The sequence below is a fragment of the Quercus robur genome, chromosome 6 (assembly GCF_932294415.1).
Source record: "Quercus robur chromosome 6, dhQueRobu3.1, whole genome shotgun sequence".
Classification (NCBI taxonomy): domain Eukaryota; kingdom Viridiplantae; phylum Streptophyta; class Magnoliopsida; order Fagales; family Fagaceae; genus Quercus; species Quercus robur.
In genome coordinates this window covers 25,184,914-25,206,852 of record NC_065539.1, presented here as the reverse complement: position 1 = coordinate 25,206,852, position 21,939 = coordinate 25,184,914, and the positions used below count along the sequence as shown (strand labels likewise).

Genomic DNA, 21,939 nt, shown 5'->3' with positions numbered 1-21,939 from the left:
AAAATTGGAAACATTCCTCCTGTATCTTGAATGATGCTGCACACCTTGAGTAGGTACTTTAATTATCTATGAATTTCCACATAAAGTAAATTGTTTACTTTTTCACCGATGGATCAATTAAGAAAAACGTTCTATAGCCACTACTAAAAAAGTGTCTACGGACTTTTGGCTAGTAGTTTTGAGGTAAAATAAACCTTCTTTTTTTTTTTTTTTTTTTTTTTTTTTTTTTGTGTGTGTGTGGATAAAAGTAGCATATTGGCTTATATATCGCTAAAAATTCATAATTGTGGGAAGAAATACAAAGAAAGAAAGAAACAATAATGTATCAGTCTTCACTTCGTTTCATTGGAAATTGAGAAAAATTCATTTCAGTACCAATATTTTAATTTTTAGAATCTAATAATGTCCAAATTATCATATTGTTTTAAATTTTAAACTAAGTGACACCGAATACAATTAAATATCTACTACTTAATCCAAACCATGAAATTGATCAAGTTCAAATAGAGAAGATCCTAAATTCCTAGTAGGTCATGATTGGTTTAAACTCTAGTTTTGTTAAATGCGATTAGATTAATTGAAAAAAAAAAATCAAAGGTATGTATGGGATAATTAGTTCCATCTTAATTACCGTGCTAATATTTTGTATTTCTTTGCTATAAAGTAGGAAAAATGTCAGCATCATCTAATAATCTTATCTAGTTGATTATTGTTAGAGTAGTATTACAGGTACTACAAGTTTTATTACACTAGTCTTATAAACAGATGTGTTATCAATTAGAAAGAGACAATTCAAAATTCAGTTATGAGATTGTTGAAATCTCCAATCACATTCATTGTCACATCAGTTTGTAAGGCTCATGTAGTAAAACTTGACATCTTCCTCTCTTTGAGGGAGTAATCTAATCTTTATTTTAAAGCTATTTTGGGTTTAAGATCAATGTCTTTCATACTCACATTTTGACTAGTTCTTGCCTCATCATCATGTATCTTTCATCTATAGATTCCCCCCTCCCAAATTGAGTATCTTCTAGTTTTCATGAAAGATAAACGCTCCTCCCAAAAAAGGTTTACATTCGAGTAATAATGCTTTTCATTTTTAGAACATGACTTTATGTTAAATTTATATGGATTTTATATGATTTTATATGACATTTACATCTCATATATTAGAGATTTTTTTTAATAAAAAAAAACTTGATAATTACAATGCAAGTGGGGGAATTTAACCACACGATCGAAAAGATCAGGAAGTATTAGAATTTGAATCTACAATTGAAAAGATCAAAAATTGCCAATTAAACTACAACCTTCTTGACTTATATTACTTTTATTGCCTTTATTTTTATGTTTTTTCAATTAATGAGATATTTATACACACATGAAATATATAAAGACCCTTTTTTTTGATACAAAATATATAAAGACTTGAATCACTAGTGTTTGAGCCAACACAATTTATAACCTTGATTAAAGAGACCAATTAATAATAGAAAATGCTAAAAATATTACAAATTTTATTATATTAAGCTTCTTAATTGATGCAACAATAAATGTGGTTGGTAAGTTTTAATAATTACCTGGTAACTAGTTTGAATTTAATTTATTATTTTTAAAAGTTTTTAATTTAATTAGTTGACAGATTAGTTGTAAAATTAATTAATGCAGTAAAAGTTGCGGTAGAACTTCGGAATTTAGTGGGGAACATTGCCACGTCAGATGAGGGTATGGGTCCACAAGAGATAGGCCGCCACAATACGGTTAGCCGAGTGGTCTTCCAAAAGAACGAAATTGACCTTTACACGCACACACAGAAAGGCGCGCTATAGAAATGAGGACAGACTGTTTTATTACAACAAGAACAAAAAAACGGACAGAGAAACAGAAACAGAAAAGAAATGAAAAAAGAAAAAAGAAAAACGGAGGAGCTCCATCATCCACCACTAATGTTTAATCATCTAAATATCAGACACGGAGAAGCATTCATTCAAAATATTACCAATCAATTTCTTCGCCTCCGATTACGGTGTCCCTCCCGTCCACACACACACTCTCTCTCTTCACACTTTCTTACATGCATATATATATATATCATCCTCCCTCCGCCACGTGTCCTCTCACATCCAAACAAACAAACAGAATTCTCTCTCTCTCTCTCTCTCCATTTATTTCTAACTATTTCGGCGCTTTCTTTTTGCCTCGATATAGGTATATATCGCTACCTTTTTATAACAAACTTTCCCCGCCCTTCTCTTTCTCTCTCTCCTTTTTTTTTTTTTTTTTTTTTTCCTGGTCCAACCAAAATATTGGCGATTTTCTGTGTTTTTGGTTTTGGTTTTGGTTTTCATTTTCCTTTTGCTTTTGCTTGTTAACGAAGGCGAAGGCAAAGAAGGCAAGCTATACCAACTTCTATCTAGCTTTACATTTTGTTCAACCTAGCTAGCTAAAATCAATCAAACGTGATCGAGCTTATTCATTCGTTACTCTCACAAAAAATATATATATTCGGTCACATTCAATGTCGTTTTCTTGAGCTTTCCGTGAACTTTCCCGCTAAATTTTCACCATCTATCTAGATCGATCGCACTACTCTTCAAGCAATTCGATCAATGTTTTCTTGTCTCGATCGCTAGTAGTCATTTTCTGTACGCTCATGGATTCTGTATTTATATATGATCGTTTTGCCAAACGGAAGCCTTTAATTATTGAGTTTGTTCATATTATTATATACAAACACAGATTACATTATATATGTACGTATACGTATAGGTGTTGGTTTCTGATCTTTGTGAATTCAATTAATATTGGCAGGGCGAGATAGTTTACGTGAATTTCCTTCGCCGAAATCACGCAGAATTTAAGCAATGTCAGAGTTGGGGCAACAACAGGCTCTGGCGAGGAGGCCATCTCGCAGCGCTGCCATGACTACGTTCTCGACGGAGGTGTTCGACAACGAGGTCGTTCCTTCTTCTCTCGCCTCCATCGCTCCCATCCTCCGTGTCGCCACTGAAATCGAAACTGAGCGCCCTCGCGTTGCCTATCTCTGTAATCTACTCCTCCCCCATCTCTATCCCTATATATACATGCATGCACATATTATTCTCTAATATATTATCTTAGCTCTTAGAGATAGGGTTGAATTTTTGGTTGTGTGAGTTTGTTTTTAGCTGAAAGTGTTTGGTGATTTTGGAAGGTCGATTCTATGCGTTTGAAAAGGCGCACAGGTTGGATCCAAGCTCGAGCGGACGTGGCGTGAGACAGTTCAAGACAGGGCTTCTTCAACGATTAGAAAGGGTAACACTAACACGCACACATACACACACCTTCTTTTTCCTTTTTTATTTATTATTTATTGTTTATTATTTATTTATTTATTTATCCGAAAAGCTAAGTTGTTCCTTAAAAAAAAAAAAAAAAAAAAAAAATCTGCAGAGTATTTATTAGGTAATAATTAATTGATTAATTAATTATGGATTAGTTTTAGTTTTACCTCGAGTGATATTAATATTATTAATATATGTATATGTAATATAAGCGGCGAGACGTGTTGAAGGTGATGGGCAATTGTGATGATCAGATGTGCTCAATCGCATTATAGCTTGGGTAAAATCGGGATGTGGTAGGATGGACTTTTTTATTCATTAAATTCCAAAGAAAAAACTTTTTAAATTACATTTTTGCCAATGATTACCAGTAAAATTACTAACGTGACACTGCATTTGGATCCATTCGTTTGAAGCTTGGGATTTGGTCATATTCGAGTATACAATAATTATTATAATTACCAATTTACTATGTCGTTGTTGAAGAAGATTTTATGCATTTGCTGCTGAAAGTGGCTGAATTCAATCAAATGGGGTTATTTATTTTTCTAAGACAACTGAATTCACAACTTTCATAGTGGTGAAAAGCTTAACACCTTTTTCTCAGAAGAAGAAAATATTATCCATAAATCTATTTCAAGCGTGAGGTGAGAGAATTGATTGGAGTGTTTTTGACTGACTGATCAGGACAACGCTTCTAGTCTTGCCTCTCGGGTAAAGAAGACAGATGCAAGGGAAATTGAAAGCTTTTATCAGCAATACTATGAACACTATGTTAGAGCTCTTGACCAGGGGGAACAGGCTGACAGGTATGTGTATATATATTCAAATGATTGTTTTTTATTTAGCAATTTTTTTTTTTTGGGGGTTTGTTTGTTTTCTCTTTTATATTTTCCGCGATCAGATATCGGTTATAATTTGCATTTCGAAATTCTTGACAGAGCCCAACTGGGAAAAGCTTACCAGACTGCTGGAGTGCTTTTTGAAGTGCTTTGTGCAGTTAATAAGACTGAGAAAGTTGAAGAAGTTGCTCCTGAGGTTTGTACAATTAATAGTCATTGCTACTTTAATAATTAATTTATCCTGGAAAATTGAAAGTGGGTGTTTTGCTGCATTTATCATTCTTTGTTGTTGCAATTAATGTCCACAATTTAATTTGATGCCATGGCATGCACAATGAGCAGATTATTGCGGCTGCCAGAGATGTACAAGAAAAGACGGAAATTTATGCACCATATAACATCCTTCCTTTGGACTCAGCCGGTGCTTCACAGTCTATCATGCAGCTTGAAGAGGTTTTTATTCTTCTCTTCTGCTGTGGTTGACTGACTGACTCCAGTATCTTGTTTTTCAATGCCTAGTTGGCATGGCATTCAAGTTTGTTGCATTCTGTTTATACCAGGTTAAGGCTGCTGTGGCCGCACTGTGGAACACTCGTGGCTTGAGCTGGCCCAGTGCTTTCGAGCAACATAGGCAGAAAGCAGGAGATTTGGACCTTCTTGATTGGCTAAGGGCCATGTTCGGTTTCCAGGCATGTTAAGGAATTAATTATTATTAAGGATTCTGAGAGCTAGAGTCACTATGTGACCTTCAAGAAGTGTCTAATGCATTTGGTTTATTTTTGTGTCAACAGAGAGACAACGTCAGGAACCAGAGGGAGAATTTGATTTTGCTACTTGCAAATGCTCATATAAGGCTTCATCCCAAGCCTGAACCCCTTAACAAGGCATGCAACAATTTCTCAGTTTAGAATTTTACATTTTCAACATTCTAGCAATTTAGAGTCAGCAATACGTATCTACAAATATCAAATTTAGATATTTGTACTCTTGTCAAAGTGCAATTTTCAATGTTTGTTGTGCAAAGTTGAAATTTTGAACTGAAATGGGATGTTTATGTGTGTGTGTGTGTTTTCAGTAATTTAATTTCTGACAATTTGAACAGTGTCTCAAGAAATTATCTGGTTCATTCTTGGGTCACAATTTTAAATTCATATTTGTTCTGAGCATCGTCTTTGTGAGTAGCTGCCATCTGTATGACTTTTAAATCTTGGACTGTGGTTAAACTGTTCTTGTGTTTCTTTTAATTTTTATGCAGCTTGATGAGCGCGCTGTTGATGCAGTTATGACCAAGCTCTTCAAGAATTATAAAACATGGTGCAAATTTTTGGGACGAAAACACAGTTTAAGGTGAGAGAAAACAGTCTACAGTTTCAAATTGAGCTTTTTATGCATGCTCTGGAACTTATGATGCTAAAATTGACAAATCTCATTCCGTATAGGCTCCCTCAAGGACAGCTAGAGATACAGCAGAGGAAGCTATTATACATGGGTTTATATCTTCTCATTTGGGGTGAAGCAGCAAACGTTCGGTTCATGCCAGAATGTCTATGCTATATATTTCATAATGTGAGTACTGTCCTAATGTGTGTATATTTCCTTCTTGGTATTTCTCTCATATGAATACAAAATCTTTTTGTAGTATCTTCTGTGAATTATTATGTCTTTGATAACGATGTAAATTTTACTTTCAGATGGCATACGAACTCCATGGCCTATTGGCTGGAAATGTCAGCATTGTTACTGGTGAAAACATTAAGCCTTCTTATGGTGGGGATGATGAGGCTTTCCTGCGGAAGGTTATTACACCCCTGTACCGTGTAATTGAGAAGGTATGTTATTGCAATGTCCTGTCTACTCTGTTCAAACTTAAGATCTGTCTTTCTGATACAAGAGTGCTTCTAACGACATTCCAGGAAGCTGAGAAAAGCAAAAATGGAACAGCTCCTCACTCTGCTTGGTGCAATTATGATGATCTGAATGAGTATTTCTGGTCCGTATGGGCTTGATATCAATTTTCAGATTGAATTTTAAGATTATAATGCTTGTTTGGGTCTCTTCATTAGATTTAGCATTTTTGTTTTTTACGTTTTTTCCAGGTCATCTGATTGCTTCTCTCTCGGTTGGCCTATGCGTGATGATGGTGAATTTTTTAAATCAACACGTGACATTGTGCAGGTTCTCTTTATACTTTTGAGCTTTTCCTAACAAATATCTTAATTTAGAGCATGGGCTCATTTCTTAATGTAACTTCTATGCCAGGGAAGAAAGGCTTCTAGAAGAAAATCGGGAAGCACAGGAAAATCATACTTTGTTGAGACCAGAACATTTTGGCACATTTTTCGAAGTTTTGATAGACTGTGGACCTTTTATATACTGGCTCTACAGGTATTTAAGTTCAACAGTGGAAATACTAACCTGATGTTTCTTTTGTCGGTTCCTGGTTCAGTTTGCTTGTGTCAATACTGAAATATCTTGATCTCTTTTATTACAGGCAATGATCATTATTGCCTGGAAAAAGATTAAAGTTGAAGATATATTACAATCGGAAGTCCTACTTGATCTATCCACTATATTCATCACGGCAGCCATTCTTCGCCTCCTTCAAAGTATGACCTGTTCACTATAAGCTGACAGCTCATTTCTTTTCAATTTTATTTATTTATTTTCTACAAATAGCCTTCTTGAATGTTATGGAGGTTGCATCTCTAGAATCCAAGCATCTTACATTATGAAGAAACTACTTAGTACTAAGAGATTTAAAATTTTGGAGAGAAATCTATAATTTATCTTAATACTTCAAAGAATTATAACTTCTTATTAAATTTAGGTGAGCCTCTAAAAGTAGGTAATATAAGAAGTAGGCAAAAAGAGGAGAGAGAGAGACTGAATACTGAATTTACTTAAATATTATTTTAAATTGTGAGAAGGACCAACTGATGCAATATTGCACAGTTGTCTTGCTACTATGATGCATGAAATTTTGTCCTTAAAATATCCGTGTGTAAATGTTGTTATACCTTTTTGTTTCTTTGGAATTCATTCTACTTGAAGCTTAGTTTCCTGAAGAAATAAATTATGCTGGAAGCTTTACAAATCTAGAACAAGTTGATTCTTAGATCAGATTTGTTCAATATCTGTGAGTAATATGCGGATTTTCATGTAAGAAATATTTTCAATGTAATATTCAGTATCCTGCACTGGGAATGACCTTTTAATATCCAGTATCCAAATGTATTTAAACCTTTGAAAGTGGTTTAGATGTTATTTATGGAAAAACTATTACGAGGACTGGATATGAACACAATTTATCATTTCTGCATTTCATGGTTATTGCATTGTTGTGGAGAGCCTCCTTTCAAGTGGGTCCACCATACATCACTTGGTAAAAGAACAAACTTTCTTAGATGAGGCAGAAATGTGCACTCAAGGAAGAACATTCCAACCTCCTTCAGTGCTTTCTTTATTACATTATTTCACAAAATTTCTGAATTAATATTGACCTTTTCAAGAAACAGGCAGTACCACATTTCTCTAATAAATCATTATACCTTATTAATTATGAAATTTGGTGACCATTTATAGTAGTCAAGAATGTTTGCAACTTGTTTCTCCAAAAAAAAAAAAAAAAGGAATGTTTGCAGCTTGACCTGAGATTTTATATAAAATTAAATAAGAGTTGCAAATAAGATCTGAGATTTTCCTTAATCTATCTAAGTTGAAACATTTTGGATGCAGTTGGAAAGTAATTAATTTCCATATCACCATGAGTAAATCCTGGGATTGATATGAGTATTTTATGGTATTAATGAATAGTACTTATTATAAAATTGATCATTTTTTTTTTGTTTTTTGTTTTTTGTTTTTTTTTTTTGTAGAAAGTAAACATATTATCAATGTGTAAATTTCATATTTGTAAATTTCTATTATCATATTTTGTAAATTTCATTGTTAATCAGTTCCAAAGTAACATGTTGATCATCCATATCAATGAGAAAAATGTAGTTTTTTGGGCTTTGTTTTGTCATGAGCAAGAGCCATTTTAACCAATTCACATTAATCCCTTTTTGTCTTCCTTGCTTTCATCTTATGTTCATTTTCCATACTAGTGTGAATGTCATCACTCCATGTGTTAAGTTGGACCCATCTGTATCTGTTTTTGTTTCTGGTGGGCTTGAGTCCCAAATTATTTAGGCGTGGATTTAAATATGAATTTATGTATAGTTGGGAATCTCCACCTCAAAGATTAAGGTGTGAGCCAACAATGTATTTCAAGCTCACATACCAGCATTCCCATCTGGGAATACAAAATGCATTTTTATCAATTTTAGATGTTACTGTAGCATCAAATTCACAAAAAGAGTCCCACATCTGGGGATGCAAAATGCAATTTTTTTTGCATTTTGCTACTATTAGATTCACAAAAAGAGTCCCACACTACTATTTTATTCTACCCCCAATTATTTTAATCTCAGAAAAGGAATAGAGTATGGGGGTAAGGTGTATTGGTCATTACACTTCTATGCATGCTCTTGCTTTCAGCTGCCATGGTAGTTATATTTGAATCAGATATAACATTATGATTCATCTAGCCGTATGATGTCTTTTATCTTGTATACTATGCCATCATCAGTTTGTCAAATAGAGGTAAGCATTTGAACAAGGTTTTGTTTTTTTAATTTAAATTTAATTCTTTTTTTTTTATAGGTATTTTGGACCTCATTTTGAACTTCCCAGGATATCATAGGTGGAAGTTCTCTGCTGTACTAAGAAATATTCTCAAGATAATTGTTAGTCTTGCATGGGCCATTATTCTTCCAGTCTTTTATGTCCACTCCTCTAAATTTGCCCCTCAACAAATTAAAGATCTTTTGTCATTTCTTGGTGAAGTGAAAGGCATTTCTCCTTTATACATCATGGCTGTTGCCATCTATTTGCTCCCGAATTTACTGACAGCTGCTTTATTCATCTTCCCAATGCTCCGACGTTGGATTGAGAACTCAGATTGGCATATCATTAGGTTCCTCTTGTGGTGGTCACAGGTAGTTTATGTTGCCTGCTCTTTTTATCACCTTGTATATATTATATCATCTTTCATTTGTTCTTACCAAAAAATTTTATATGGTAAGAAGTTGTTTGTGTTATGATTATTTGGTAAGATATGGTGCTTAAGCAAACCAATTGCATGAGACAAAAATATGAAAGTATCTGTGGGAAGATCACTAAATAATGTATGAAATGATAAAAAAAAAAACAAAACAGAGCCAGATATTCTGCTGTGTTCTCAACTGAAGACAATATGTCATAGGTTCTAGTTGTGGGTGCAAAAGTATGGAATCTAAACACATGTTGCTCATTGTTATGAAGCTATTAACTTTTTGCAACATCAAGTAGACTATTTCTATTAACACATTCAAACATATACTTTGCACGTGAACCTTTACATTTTCTGGTATGCTGTAGATCAACAAAGACAAATGATAGTTGAGTTATGTTCATTTATTTTGAGGTATACTCTTAAAGATAAATTCCAGTTGCTTAACTATTATTTAGTTAAAAATGAACAAAGTCTCATCCAACCATTTTATCTTCTAATTACAGAATCAGAATATTGCCTCCTGTATATTAGATGGTTCTCCTACTTTGAAGGGCAAATATCAATAGAGGAACAAAAAAGTTAACATTTTATTTTCTTTTTTCATTTTAGCATAGTTCTGACAGATTAACACTTGACTGCAAATGATGCCGACAGAATTGAGTTCCAAGTTTTGTTTTAAGTGAATACATTAAAATGATACCATGATTTTAGAAATAACATTTTCCAGGTAGAGGCTTCATATATATAGATTAGGGTGAAATTTACTTAATGTCTACTTCTTTGGTTTATCTATTGGATGTATAAGATCTAGCATACTATGTCAATCTTGAGCATATCAATCAAGATGCTACCCTATTATCCTGGTCTCACAGCAGCATACATGACTTTCTTGCTCTCACATAACTCAGTTAATTTTTATATCACCAAAGCTGTAATATTTTCATTTTTATAAACCCGAAGCTGTAATAAATGCTGTTACTTCTCTTGAATAATATGTTTCTTTTTATGCAGCCAAGAAGATATATTGGGAGGGGCATGCATGAAAGTCAATTTGCTTTGATAAAGTGAGCATGATATGGAAACACATTAAACTTTATTCCAATAATTTACAGTTCTGTATTTCCTTTGTTTGGTTGGTTGAATTTTGCTTCATTGCCGAGATTAAATTTCCAATTTCAGGTATACTCTTTTCTGGTTCCTACTTCTTTGTTGCAAGTTTGCCTTCAGCTATTTTATCCAGGTACTGGTTGGTCAGTAATTTGTAGCATTTCTATATAAATGAGATATTTGGGGTTATGGATTTTATGATAACCAATTTGTCTCTCTATTCCCTAGATAAAACCTCTGGTGAAGCCAACACAAGACATAATGAGGATCCGTCGTGTTAACTATGACTGGCATGAATTTTTCCCTAAAGGTATCTACATGCTGTTGCTTGCCTTTTTTTTTTTTTCCTTTTTTTCCCCCCCCCCCCCTGTTTTTTAGCTTAGTTTCCAGTTTTATGCTAAATATTTTCTTGTCAATGCAGCTGAAAAAAACTACGGAGCAGTCGTGTCACTTTGGGGACCAGTGATCTTGGTGTGTGAACTGTATCTTTCCTGTGTTTAGTCTGATATTTTGTTACTTTGCTCAGTTTGTGAGGGGATGAACACATCCTACGTTGTCCTTTGGTAATTCATCTCATATTTATTTACAAGTTCAATGCAGATCTATTTCATGGACACTCAAATTTGGTATGCCATTTTCTCAACTTTATATGGTGGTGTTTTGGGGGCCTTTGATCGTCTTGGAGAGGTGACAATTTAGAATGCTTCTTTTTTCTTGTCCTAAATTATTCATGAAATCTTCTCTCATTTTAGATGAACACAATCATACATCATTTAAAGTGAATTGTCTGCCATGTTATTTTCTTTTCATGCTTTTGCCTTCTTTCTTAGCGAGCTTAGAAATTGGCCAAAGCTAGATTAACTGGACGTTTTCCAACAATACTTGGGTAGCACAACTAGGTATTGGGGCTCATGATAATTGAACCTAAGGTCATCAGTATAGTTACTTGGATTGTCAGGTTGTAAGATTTCCCATATTGTCAAATCCATTTTGATTTACCCCCATATCAAATTGTCTAGGATCATAAAAAATTTGCCAGAGAAGAAAGATTAATCATATCCTGACTGCATGATAATCTCAAATTACATCTTCCTTTTGGTGAAGTATATACTGTTTGAACAAACAAAAGTATGGCTATATTTTCAGATGCCATGCCCTTGGGTTGGTGTTCCAAGCTCCATTGGATGCTCTCTCACTCTCTCTCTCCCTTCAATTTGTAAATGACATCCTTTGGTTGACAGGTTTACTGAATTATGAAAAATTTAGTACATGACCATCATTTTCTTTTAATTGAATTGAATAGCTTAGTCTTTCAGTTGAGTGGACCCCAATGCTTGGGGACAGCAGTTGTAGCTGTAGTAGCTTTAGTCTCAGTTCTATCATTTTTACAATTGGGATGACTCACTTCTTTTGATGTGAAAACCTAGGATTGATTTAACTTTATGCATTCATTAGGTTAAATTATGGTAGTGACATTGCAACAAGTACTTGGCTTGTTGACTTGTACTTACTCTTTTGACTTAAACTTTGAGGGCAGTTTGTGTTCATCTTCTTTTCTCTTCTTACAGATACGAACTCTTGGCATGGTAAGGTCAAGATTCCAGTCCTTACCTGGTGCATTCAACACATATCTGGTGCCTTCTGATAAGTCACAGAAAAGGGGATTCTCTTTAGCTAAGCGTTTTGCTGAGGTTGAAATTTTTCTTTCAAAATTTTTCACATTATTAAATACCCTTTGTTGAGTGGAGTCATATATGCATACTCTATGTTTTTATTTAAAAATTTCACGCCTTTATAGGTAACGGCAAGCAGGAGAAGTGAAGCTGCCAAATTTGCTCAGTTATGGAATGAAGTAATATGTAGTTTCCGTGAGGAAGATTTACTAAGTGACAGGAAAGGCCCCTGAACCTAGTTACACTGCCTTTTCAGCCTAGCTATATTTTTATCCATCATGCAGTTAAAACTAAACAGGTTCCTTTTTAATCCAGGGAGATGGATCTTTTGCTAGTTCCTTATTCATCAGATCCTTCCCTCAAAATAATTCAGTGGCCGCCTTTTTTGCTTGCCAGCAAGGTCAGCATAATTGTTTTTTTTTTTTTTTTTTTTTTTTTGGGGTCAAAATTTGTTGTACCTGTTACCTATTTTTGTTGTTGACTGTTTTTCTACATTGAAGATTCCAATAGCATTGGATATGGCTGCTCAATTTCGATCTAGAGACTCTGACCTTTGGAAACGCATAAGTGCCGATGAATATATGAAATGTGCTGTAATTGAATGTTATGAATCTTTGAAGCATGTCCTGAATGCCTTGGTGGTTGGTGAAACTGAGAAAAGGTTGTTATTGACACCTCTTGGTTCCTGATTATTGATATAAATATCTTCAACTGCTCCTAGTCACTACAATATTTAAGATTCAAACAAAATTTGTTTTTCAGGTGTAAGTCAATTTTATATTTTTTCAACTTTCATGCTGACAGCATTCTCAGAGCATAGGATTTTATTTGATATTCATTTTTATCAAACTTAAATTAGCTAGTTAATACATTTGGAAAATGTATGTAGTTTGGCCTTGTCTTTTCTGGGTCCTTGAATTCCTAATGTCTCTAATGAACTCTATTTTTTGAAAAGGAAAATTTCTTCAAATCTTATTCAAAAAATAAAGAGAAGTGCTACGTCTATAACATTTTCACAATACTTTCACAACAAATCATAGGTGGTAAGTTGTTATTGGTTCTAATTTAAACCTACAACTAAAATTACTTTTTGGCCCACCAATAACAACATGTGCCACTTATGATTTGTTGTGAAAATGTTGTAGACATAGTATTTCTCAAAAATAAAAGGAAAAGAAAGGTTTTGGTCAAATTCCTATGCATTGGATATGCTAGTTATATAACAAATTTCCATTATTTGTTGAGTTGCCTGACACCATCTCATTTTAGTAATTGTTGAATCATATAAAAATAAAGTTTCATACTATCTGATGCAAGATAAAATTTGACAGAAGTGTTTAGTTTATATTTCTCTCGTTTGTATGAAAGTAGTATAAATCAAGATGCATGACAGATTTTTTCCCATTTGTATCAATTCTAGAATCTCTAACATCAATAATTATATAACAGGATAATGGGCATCATCTTTAAAGAAGTTGAAAGTAGTATTTCAAAGAATACGCTTCTCTTAAATTTTAGAATGGGCTCTTTGCCTACACTTTGTGGCCAATTTGTGGAGCTTGTGGGGATCTTGGTGAGTTTTTACGGAAAAGTCTTTATCATGTCTTCAGTTTGTGTTTGATTATGCATGATAATCATATAATAGAAAATTTCCTCTCCCTTTTACTTTGCAGAAAAATGGTGATCCATTGAAGAAAGATAGAGTGGTGCTGTTGCTGCAAGACATGTTAGAAGTAGTTACTCGTGATATGATGGTGAATGAGATCCGGTTGGTTAGCTTTGTTGCAATCAGTTTTAGTAATTTATTTTAGAAGTTTATTGCGATAATTAAAATGTTTTCTATATAAGATAATAATGTTTGCTTCTCATGTAAAATATCTTTTAGTGAACTGGTAGAAGTTGGTCATAGTAGCAAGGACTCAGGAAGGCAACTCTTTGCTGGAACTGATGCAAAACCTGCTATATTGTTCCCTCCTGTGGTTACCGCACAATGGGAAGAGCAGGTATGTTATTTAAATTTACTTACAGTAACTAAACCAATAAATATTTAATAAAAGCAACTCAATTTTATTGCTGATTTTGTTTTTTAGATAAGACGACTCTATCTGCTCTTGACGGTGAAGGAATCTGCTCTTGATGTACCAACAAATCTTGAAGCACGTAGAAGGATTGCATTTTTTACAAATTCATTGTTCATGGACATGCCACGTGCCCCACGAGTTCGTAAAATGCTCTCATTCAGGTCTGATTTATATTTCTCATATATTGGCTTAGAATGTTTGTCAACTCCAATTGTTTTGTTCTTTCTGAAAAATTCAGTCATTGGAACTATCGTCCTTTGCTTATAGATATGCCATGGTGCTCATGGAAATATATGAAGCTCATTCAAAGAACTTATTAGGATTTTATGGGGCCCACCACCCAAAAAATGAGAAAAGTTGTTACAAATTATTGAGTGAAAGGACTATGCTTAGTGAAATTGATTAATGAATTTTATTTGTCTATCTATATCAAGAATTATATTTTGCTTGCTATATTATATGCAATTATAAATGACTCACAAAACTTAACTTCTTCTATAAGATACACAAATTTACTTTCTGGGTTTTCCAATATATTATTTCCTGAATTATCACTTGTGTTATATGGTTACTAATTATTTTTCTTTGGCAGTGTCTTGACTCCATACTATAGTGAGGAAACTGTCTATTCTAAAGCTGACCTTGAGATGGAAAATGAAGATGGTGTATCAATTTTATATTATCTGCAAAAGATTTTCCCAGGTTTGTGATACTACAAATATCGTTGGTCACATTCTGTTTAATATAGCTTAACTTTTTTAAAAAAAGTGAATTCATTGAGATTGGTATTACTAAGTTAGAAATCCTGTTGTGACTTCATTAGATGAGTGGAATAACTTCATGGAGCGATCAAATTGCAAAAGAGTTAGTGAGATCTGGGAAAATGAAGAGAACATATTGCAACTCCGTCATTGGGTCTCCTTGAGGGGACAAACTCTATGCAGGACGGGTATTGATACATTATAATTTCCATTAATCATATTCTATCTTTTTGTCTTTGGTCTTATAAATTTTAGCACTGCAGTTAGAGGAATGATGTATTATCGACGGGCTTTGAAGCTTCAGGCTTTTCTTGACATGGCTTCTGAAAGTGGTAAGTTCATAACAACATTTGATCAAGAATGGTGATCATGTATAAGTCATGGAATTTCAAATGCCTTTGTACCTGAGGAGGGGGTATATCATGAGACCACTATATAATTTTCTGTACCTGAGGTCTCAACTTTTTGCTCATGTATGCGTTGTTGATGTACTTGATTATGTATTTTTTCTCCTTAGATGCAACCTAGTGACTGTCAAGTGAAGTGTTTATCTTTTGGAGGTAAATTATGTTAGCTTCTGACTCATTTTTTTATGAACAGAGATACTGGAAGGCTACAAAGCTGTCACAATTCCTTCAGAGGAAGATAAGAAAAGTCAGAGATCCCTATATGCTCAATTAGAGGCTGTGGCTGACATGAAATTCACATACGTTGCTACCTGTCAGAACTATGGAAATCAGAAACGGAGTGGAGATCGCCGTGCAACAGACATTCTTAATTTGATGGTTAAGTATGTTCTCCATCTGGTGAAGCTGATAGGGTTATGTAGTACAATTTCTTTGAAGATTTAATTGCTGCACTGAGCTTGTTCAAGAATCTGATTGCCAATCCTTTCTGTACAGTAATCCCTCTCTTCGTGTGGCTTATATTGATGAAGTTGAAGAGAGAGAAGGTGGAGTACACAAAGTTTACTACTCTGTATTGGTCAAAGCCGTCGATAATCTTGATCAGGTAATTATCCTTTGAACTTTAAACAGAACACCATATTGAATTACAAAAACAACCACTGATCATTTGTTGTATCATTTTTTAAAGGAAATCTATCGGATAAAATTGCCTGGCTCAGCAAAGATAGGAGAAGGGAAGCCTGAAAATCAGAACCATGCTCTAGTTTTTACTAGAGGGGAAGCTCTTCAGGCTATTGACATGAACCAGGTTAGCGAATAGAAATTTGAAGTCATCAAAGTGACATTATTGATTCTTTGGGCCAATGGTGGTGGTTTACTTAGTCAATATCTTATAGGACAATTACTTGGAAGAAGCTCTTAAGATGCGTAACCTTCTGGAAGAATTTAATGAGGATCATGGAGTTCGTCCTCCTACAATTTTGGGTGTTCGTGAGCATATCTTTACTGGAAGGTTGGATGAATTCTTTTTATTCATATCTATAGTCTGTTTGTTAACATTAAATTTAGTGCTTTGTTATTTCTGAAATTTTATAAAATCTGTGCTGCAGTGTATCTTCATTGGCTTGGTTTATGTCAAATCAAGAAACATCATTTGTCACCATAGGTCAAAGAGTTCTTGCAAGACCTTTGAAGTATGTTCTCTCTCACGTGCTTTCCTTCCTTGTGTTAATTAAGTATTTTAAGGCAATTGCTTATCAAGTTCTTGTTCATCTTGAACAGCAAGCCAGAATTTATTGGTGATTACATAGTTGAGAATAGACTTCTGATGAATGAATAGTGTTCTATTTTTATCGAGTGGTGATTATAATTATACATAGGTTATCAAAAAATTTGCCATGGGTGTGAAGAGTACAATTTATTGAGTTTTGTTTAGCAGTAACTTTAATAACCTCTCTCATGTCACATTTTACCTACCCTTTTTAATGTTTTATTGGAATGTCACTTTTTCCCTTTCATCCATGTGAATTATTTTATTTGGTTTCTACAGACTGCATGAAGCTAGGTTGGATTGGCAATAATTTTTTGTTTTCTGTTGTCATGAAAATCATTTAAATAGTTATGATTCAACACATTTTATGTATTGTGCCTTATACTGTATTGCTTAATTTTAGGATTCGCTTCCACTATGGTCATCCAGATGTATTTGATAGAATCTTCCACATCACCCGTGGTGGAATCAGCAAGGCTTCTCGTGGCATCAATCTGAGCGAGGACATCTTTGCTGGTAGCATTTTTAAAACATCCATTTTCTCAGAGATACATGAAATTTACTTCATTTCTTAACATGTGCTTTCCTATGCAGGTTTCAATTCAACCTTAAGACGGGGGAATATTACTCACCATGAGTATATCCAAGTGGGAAAGGGTAGAGATGTCGGGCTCAACCAAATCTCACTCTTTGAAGCAAAAGTAGCCTGTGGTAATGGAGAGCAGACACTGAGCAGGGATGTCTATCGATTAGGGCATCGTTTTGACTTTTTCCGCATGTTGTCGTTTCATTTTACGACAGTGGGATTTTATGTCAGCTCAATGGTAATTTTTGTTACATGCACTGTCTAAGATGAAAGAACATCAATCAAATACTTCAGAAAGCTGAATGAATTTCAAATTTTATGTTTATTAGTTGCACTGTTCAAATACTAATTCCCAACTAAAGTAAGCTGACCTCAAGTAGTTAATTAGGATTTGTTCAATTGAGCAATTTAAATGAAAAATGAATAAAAGAAAAAGAAAAAGTTAAGAAGCTGAAATAATATATATTTCCAAGTATGTAGTAAGAACCAACTTTACACGAACATTCTTTGTTTTGTAGGATGCATCCATATCTAGCAGTCAAATTTTATAAGAAGTTCTAGTTATAGGGGAACAAATGAAATTAGTTATGGAAACTGTGTTTACCAGAAAGTAAGAATGGAAGGTATTGCATCTGGAAACAACTAAATTGGATTGTACTTGTAAGTAATCAGCATGAAATGCTCCTTATACCATACAATGCTTATGGTTTTCATGAGGTCCCCCCGCTTCCTGATCCCTCACCCCCCTTAAGCATGTTATTTGTATTTTGAATACTTTTCTGAACTGAAGTTTAATGTCAAGTTATTTAAACTGAAAAAAGGCTGCTTGTAGTTCCTTACAAAATTTTATTCCTTTACTTTGGTGTACCACTTCAAAAAATTGTCAGTGTGACGTATAAGGTAGATGTTTTGCTGAGTCCAAGAGCTACATTCCCTTATAATTCATTGTTGAAAGGTGAAATTAAGTGCCTTTCTTTTTTTGATAATAGAATTCATTGCCGTTATGGAGTAACCACCATGGCTCAATCTTTTCTGTGTCATTTCAGCAATTCATGTGAAACAGTCATTACTTGTGTTAGAAACTTAGAATTATAATTAAACAATTAAATTTACCATTTCATAATAGTGTTAGAGTGATTAAACAATTAGATTTACCAATTCCTAATAGCTTAATCTTTTGGGAGAATTGGTTATTTATTATTGTATCAGAGTGAGAATTCTTGAGTTCAAACCTTGTCTTCGCCTTGCCTCCTGTTAAAAAAAATTAAAAATCCCATGTGTTAGGCATCACTTATTGAGGGGGATTCTAGACCCACATGTGAGAGGGAAAGCAAGAATTATGATTAAATTTACAATTTCCTAATAGCTTATGCTTTTGGGAGAATTAGTAATTTATCAACATGAATATGAAGGAGCCACTTATTGTTCAGTGCTTAGATTTTTCACTTAGAAAGTTTAACAATTTATTTTGGTTACATATCTCATTTAGGAATTTTCTTTAGTTAAAAGGGTTTCTTTCTTCTTGTTATGCAGATGGTTGTAATTACAGTTTATGTTTTCCTATACGGAAGACTTTACTTGTCATTGAGTGGACTGGAGAAGGCAATAGTTAAGTTTGCCACGAACAAGGGAGATGAAGCTCTAAAGGCAGCCATGGCTTCACAATCCCTTGTTCAAATAGGTCTTTTGATGGCCTTGCCCATGTTCATGGAAATGGGACTGGAGAGAGGGTTCAGAACGGCAACAGGTGACATGATTATCATGCAGCTGCAGCTGGCTGCAGTTTTCTTCACTTTCTCACTTGGAACAAAAGTCCATTATTTTGGGAGAACTATCCTGCATGGTGGGGCAAAGTATAGGGCAACCGGGCGTGGTTTTGTGGTTCGGCATGAGAAATTTGCTGAGAACTACAGGATGTACTCAAGGAGTCACTTTGTGAAAGGGCTGGAGCTTATGGTCCTGCTTATAACTTATAGGGTTTATGGTTCAGCAGCTACTGATTCTGGAACTTATATCTTCTTCACCATTTCAATGTGGTTCTTAGTGGTTTCTTGGTTGTTTGCTCCTTTTATTTTCAACCCTTCGGGCTTTGAATGGCAGAAGATAGTGGATGATTGGGATGATTGGACAAAGTGGACAAGCAGCCGAGGTGGTATTGGTGTTCCAGCAATCAAGAGCTGGGAATCCTGGTGGGATGAGGAACAGGAACACCTACAGCACACTGGATTTTTAGGACGGTTCTGGGAGATTGTTCTTTCTCTCCGCTTCTTTCTCTATCAGTATGGAATTATATATCGTCTGCATGCAACAGATGGAAACAAGAGCATCATAGTAAGTGTATTGCTGGCTATTGACATTTACTGTTATGTATACATGAATTTAAATTGAATTTGCTATCAAGAATTTAGTTTCACTCAGATTATCACTTATTAACAACTTCAATTCTTATAATAAGTTCTCTGCACTTGGTTTGAAAATTTAAAATTTACTTACAATGACAGTAAGTGATAGTAAAACAAAGACTTAGGATTCAAATACTGTTATAATTGATGCACTATGGTGCATGGAAAGGAAGAATCTGGTTACATCTCATTTCTATTTATATGAAAGTTGATCTCTTTTTTAAAGAATATGATCTCAGTGGACTATACATCCTTTACCATGTGTCTAAGAGAATAATATAGAAATACATAAATGCTGCTGCCTGCTTTTCTCCTGCATAGATGAGTTAAAACTGGGAAAAATTTTCTTGATATGGCTTAGAAGATCATGAACTAGAGGATTCTGACAAGTAAACAAATTAATTACCCAACAATGAAATCTTCTTTCTAACATGATTTTTGGTCCAGATTTATGGTATGTCTTGGCTGGTCATTGTAGCTGTCATGATCATCTTAAAGGCAAGTCTAAAGCTCCAGAAACTTATGTAAATGTAAAGGATTTTTTTCTGGTCATGGCTCTGACTTTTATATCATTAAATGGTGCAAATATGAACTGCAGGTTGTCTCCTTGGGTAGGAAGAAGTTCAGTGCAGATTTCCAGCTGATGTTCCGTATTCTGAAGTTATTACTTTTTATTGGAACCGTAATCACTATTGTTGTGCTATTTGTTGTGCTTAAACTCACCGTTGGAGACATCTTTGCTAGCCTGCTGGCCTTCTTGCCAACAGGATGGGCACTACTGCAGGTATATTACTCATTTGAATTTAAAATATATATATATATATATATATCTTTCTCTGTACTCCGATATAAAGTCTATCTCTGCTAACCCAATAAGATAGTTGGATGGGACCCTGTGTGTGTGTGTCTCTGTGGAACAACAATAATTATACCACCACCATTGTTGGTTTTCCTCTCTGTTTATGTGTAATGCAATCAATTTTGTTAGTTGGAGCCCTTTTGATGATGTGAGTAGCATGGTTCACTAATTTTAACATGAATTACTGACTAACTCTCTGCATACTGAAACTTTATTTGGATTTCTTAGTTCTTTATAATGAATTTCGCACATTCAAAGGTTTAAAGCATTATAGATGAATGAGTAATTTTTTTTTTCAATTAAGATTAGTATTGGTACAAGCTAAATTCTATTTCCTCATCCATTCCAATCCATAACTTCTCATAATAATTTTTTGTTTCCATGTACATTGGATTGAAGTCAGTGTTAGTTTACTTGTGTTCAAGATGTTTATTTCACTCTTTACCCTAGTGTTGGTTTTGTTTGACAGATATCTCAAGCATGCAAACCATTGGTGAAGGCCCTTGGCATGTGGGGATCTGTCAAAGCTTTAGCAAGAGGTTATGAATACATTATGGGGTTGGTAATCTTTGTACCTGTGGCTGTACTGGCCTGGTTCCCATTTGTTTCAGAGTTCCAGACCAGGCTGCTATTTAACCAAGCTTTCAGCCGAGGGCTTCAGATTCAACGAATTTTGGCTGGTGGCAAGAAGAACAAGTAAAACCACCCACGCAGCATGGTCTTTGCAAGAGAGAGAGAGAGTTCAGGAGGAGAGAGAAGGGCTAAGGAGGGATTAAGTCATAAAAGAGAGACATCAGCCAATGAAAACATGACATGCTTATCTAGTTTAATATCTTGATCTCGTCACGCTCCAAAGTCCTCTTTGCAGCTTACTGAAAATATCAGGTTTTCGAACTCCTCTTTGCAGCTTACTGAAAATATCAGCTTTTTGGTCTTTGTGAGTTCCTCGGAATTGGAAATCATTGCTTCAATCCAATGTTTAGATACTTGTTTCTTATATGTGTATTATAGGCAATGTGCTAGTAAAATGTATACCCTGTTGATATCATCCTTACTTTATCCATCTATATACTAATGAAAGCATTAGATTTTTTATGGCTATGGACTGCAATGTTTAGGACAAGTCTAGATTATATCTTGCAGTAAAGAGAAATGAAATTCAGAAAAGCAATAATTAATAAATGATAGTTTTGTTATCAGTCCTTGCATAAATAACTGAAGATTGGAACTGCAATTGTTGTATTTCCAAAATTGTGGATGGTTGTTTCAACTTCCAAATGAAGATGAACCAAAAGACATGCTGGAACTCCAAATGCACTTTTTTTTTTTTCTTTTTTTGACAGGATACTTTATATTGGAAGAAAAAAGAAAGACTCAAGTGCATCAGCACAGGGGCATTCCCCATATTTATAAGCATCATCTCTCACTTGGGCCAACCCCATCAACTAAGTAAAACTAATCAAAATAAACACCAAGAATTAACATAGATAAATAAACCCACCTTAAAGTAGCCAGTAACTCTACATATCAATT

General features: G+C 34.3%; 1 protein-coding gene across 1 annotated transcript; it reads left to right on the top strand.

Moving 5' to 3' along the window:
• Nucleotides 1-2,849: 2,849 nt before the first annotated feature.
• On the top strand, nt 2,850-21,501 carry LOC126733363 (callose synthase 5). The gene is made up of 42 exons (XM_050436626.1): nt 2,850-3,045; nt 3,194-3,294; nt 4,011-4,132; nt 4,265-4,361; nt 4,508-4,618; nt 4,726-4,854; nt 4,957-5,049; nt 5,421-5,512; nt 5,605-5,731; nt 5,857-5,994; nt 6,079-6,155; nt 6,262-6,340; nt 6,425-6,550; nt 6,657-6,771; nt 8,870-9,204; nt 10,272-10,324; nt 10,440-10,500; nt 10,596-10,677; nt 10,789-10,838; nt 10,968-11,054; nt 11,936-12,058; nt 12,166-12,261; nt 12,357-12,440; nt 12,541-12,701; nt 13,490-13,613; nt 13,714-13,808; nt 13,926-14,043; nt 14,131-14,282; nt 14,714-14,823; nt 14,945-15,070; nt 15,146-15,214; nt 15,483-15,672; nt 15,785-15,893; nt 15,978-16,097; nt 16,186-16,301; nt 16,399-16,482; nt 16,963-17,075; nt 17,154-17,383; nt 18,679-19,476; nt 19,995-20,045; nt 20,146-20,331; nt 20,876-21,501. Exons 1-42 carry the CDS (start codon nt 2,865-2,867, stop codon nt 21,104-21,106), a joined length of 5,742 nt encoding a protein of 1,913 aa, XP_050292583.1. The 5' UTR covers nt 2,850-2,864; the 3' UTR covers nt 21,107-21,501.
• Nucleotides 21,502-21,939: the final 438 nt, after the last annotated feature.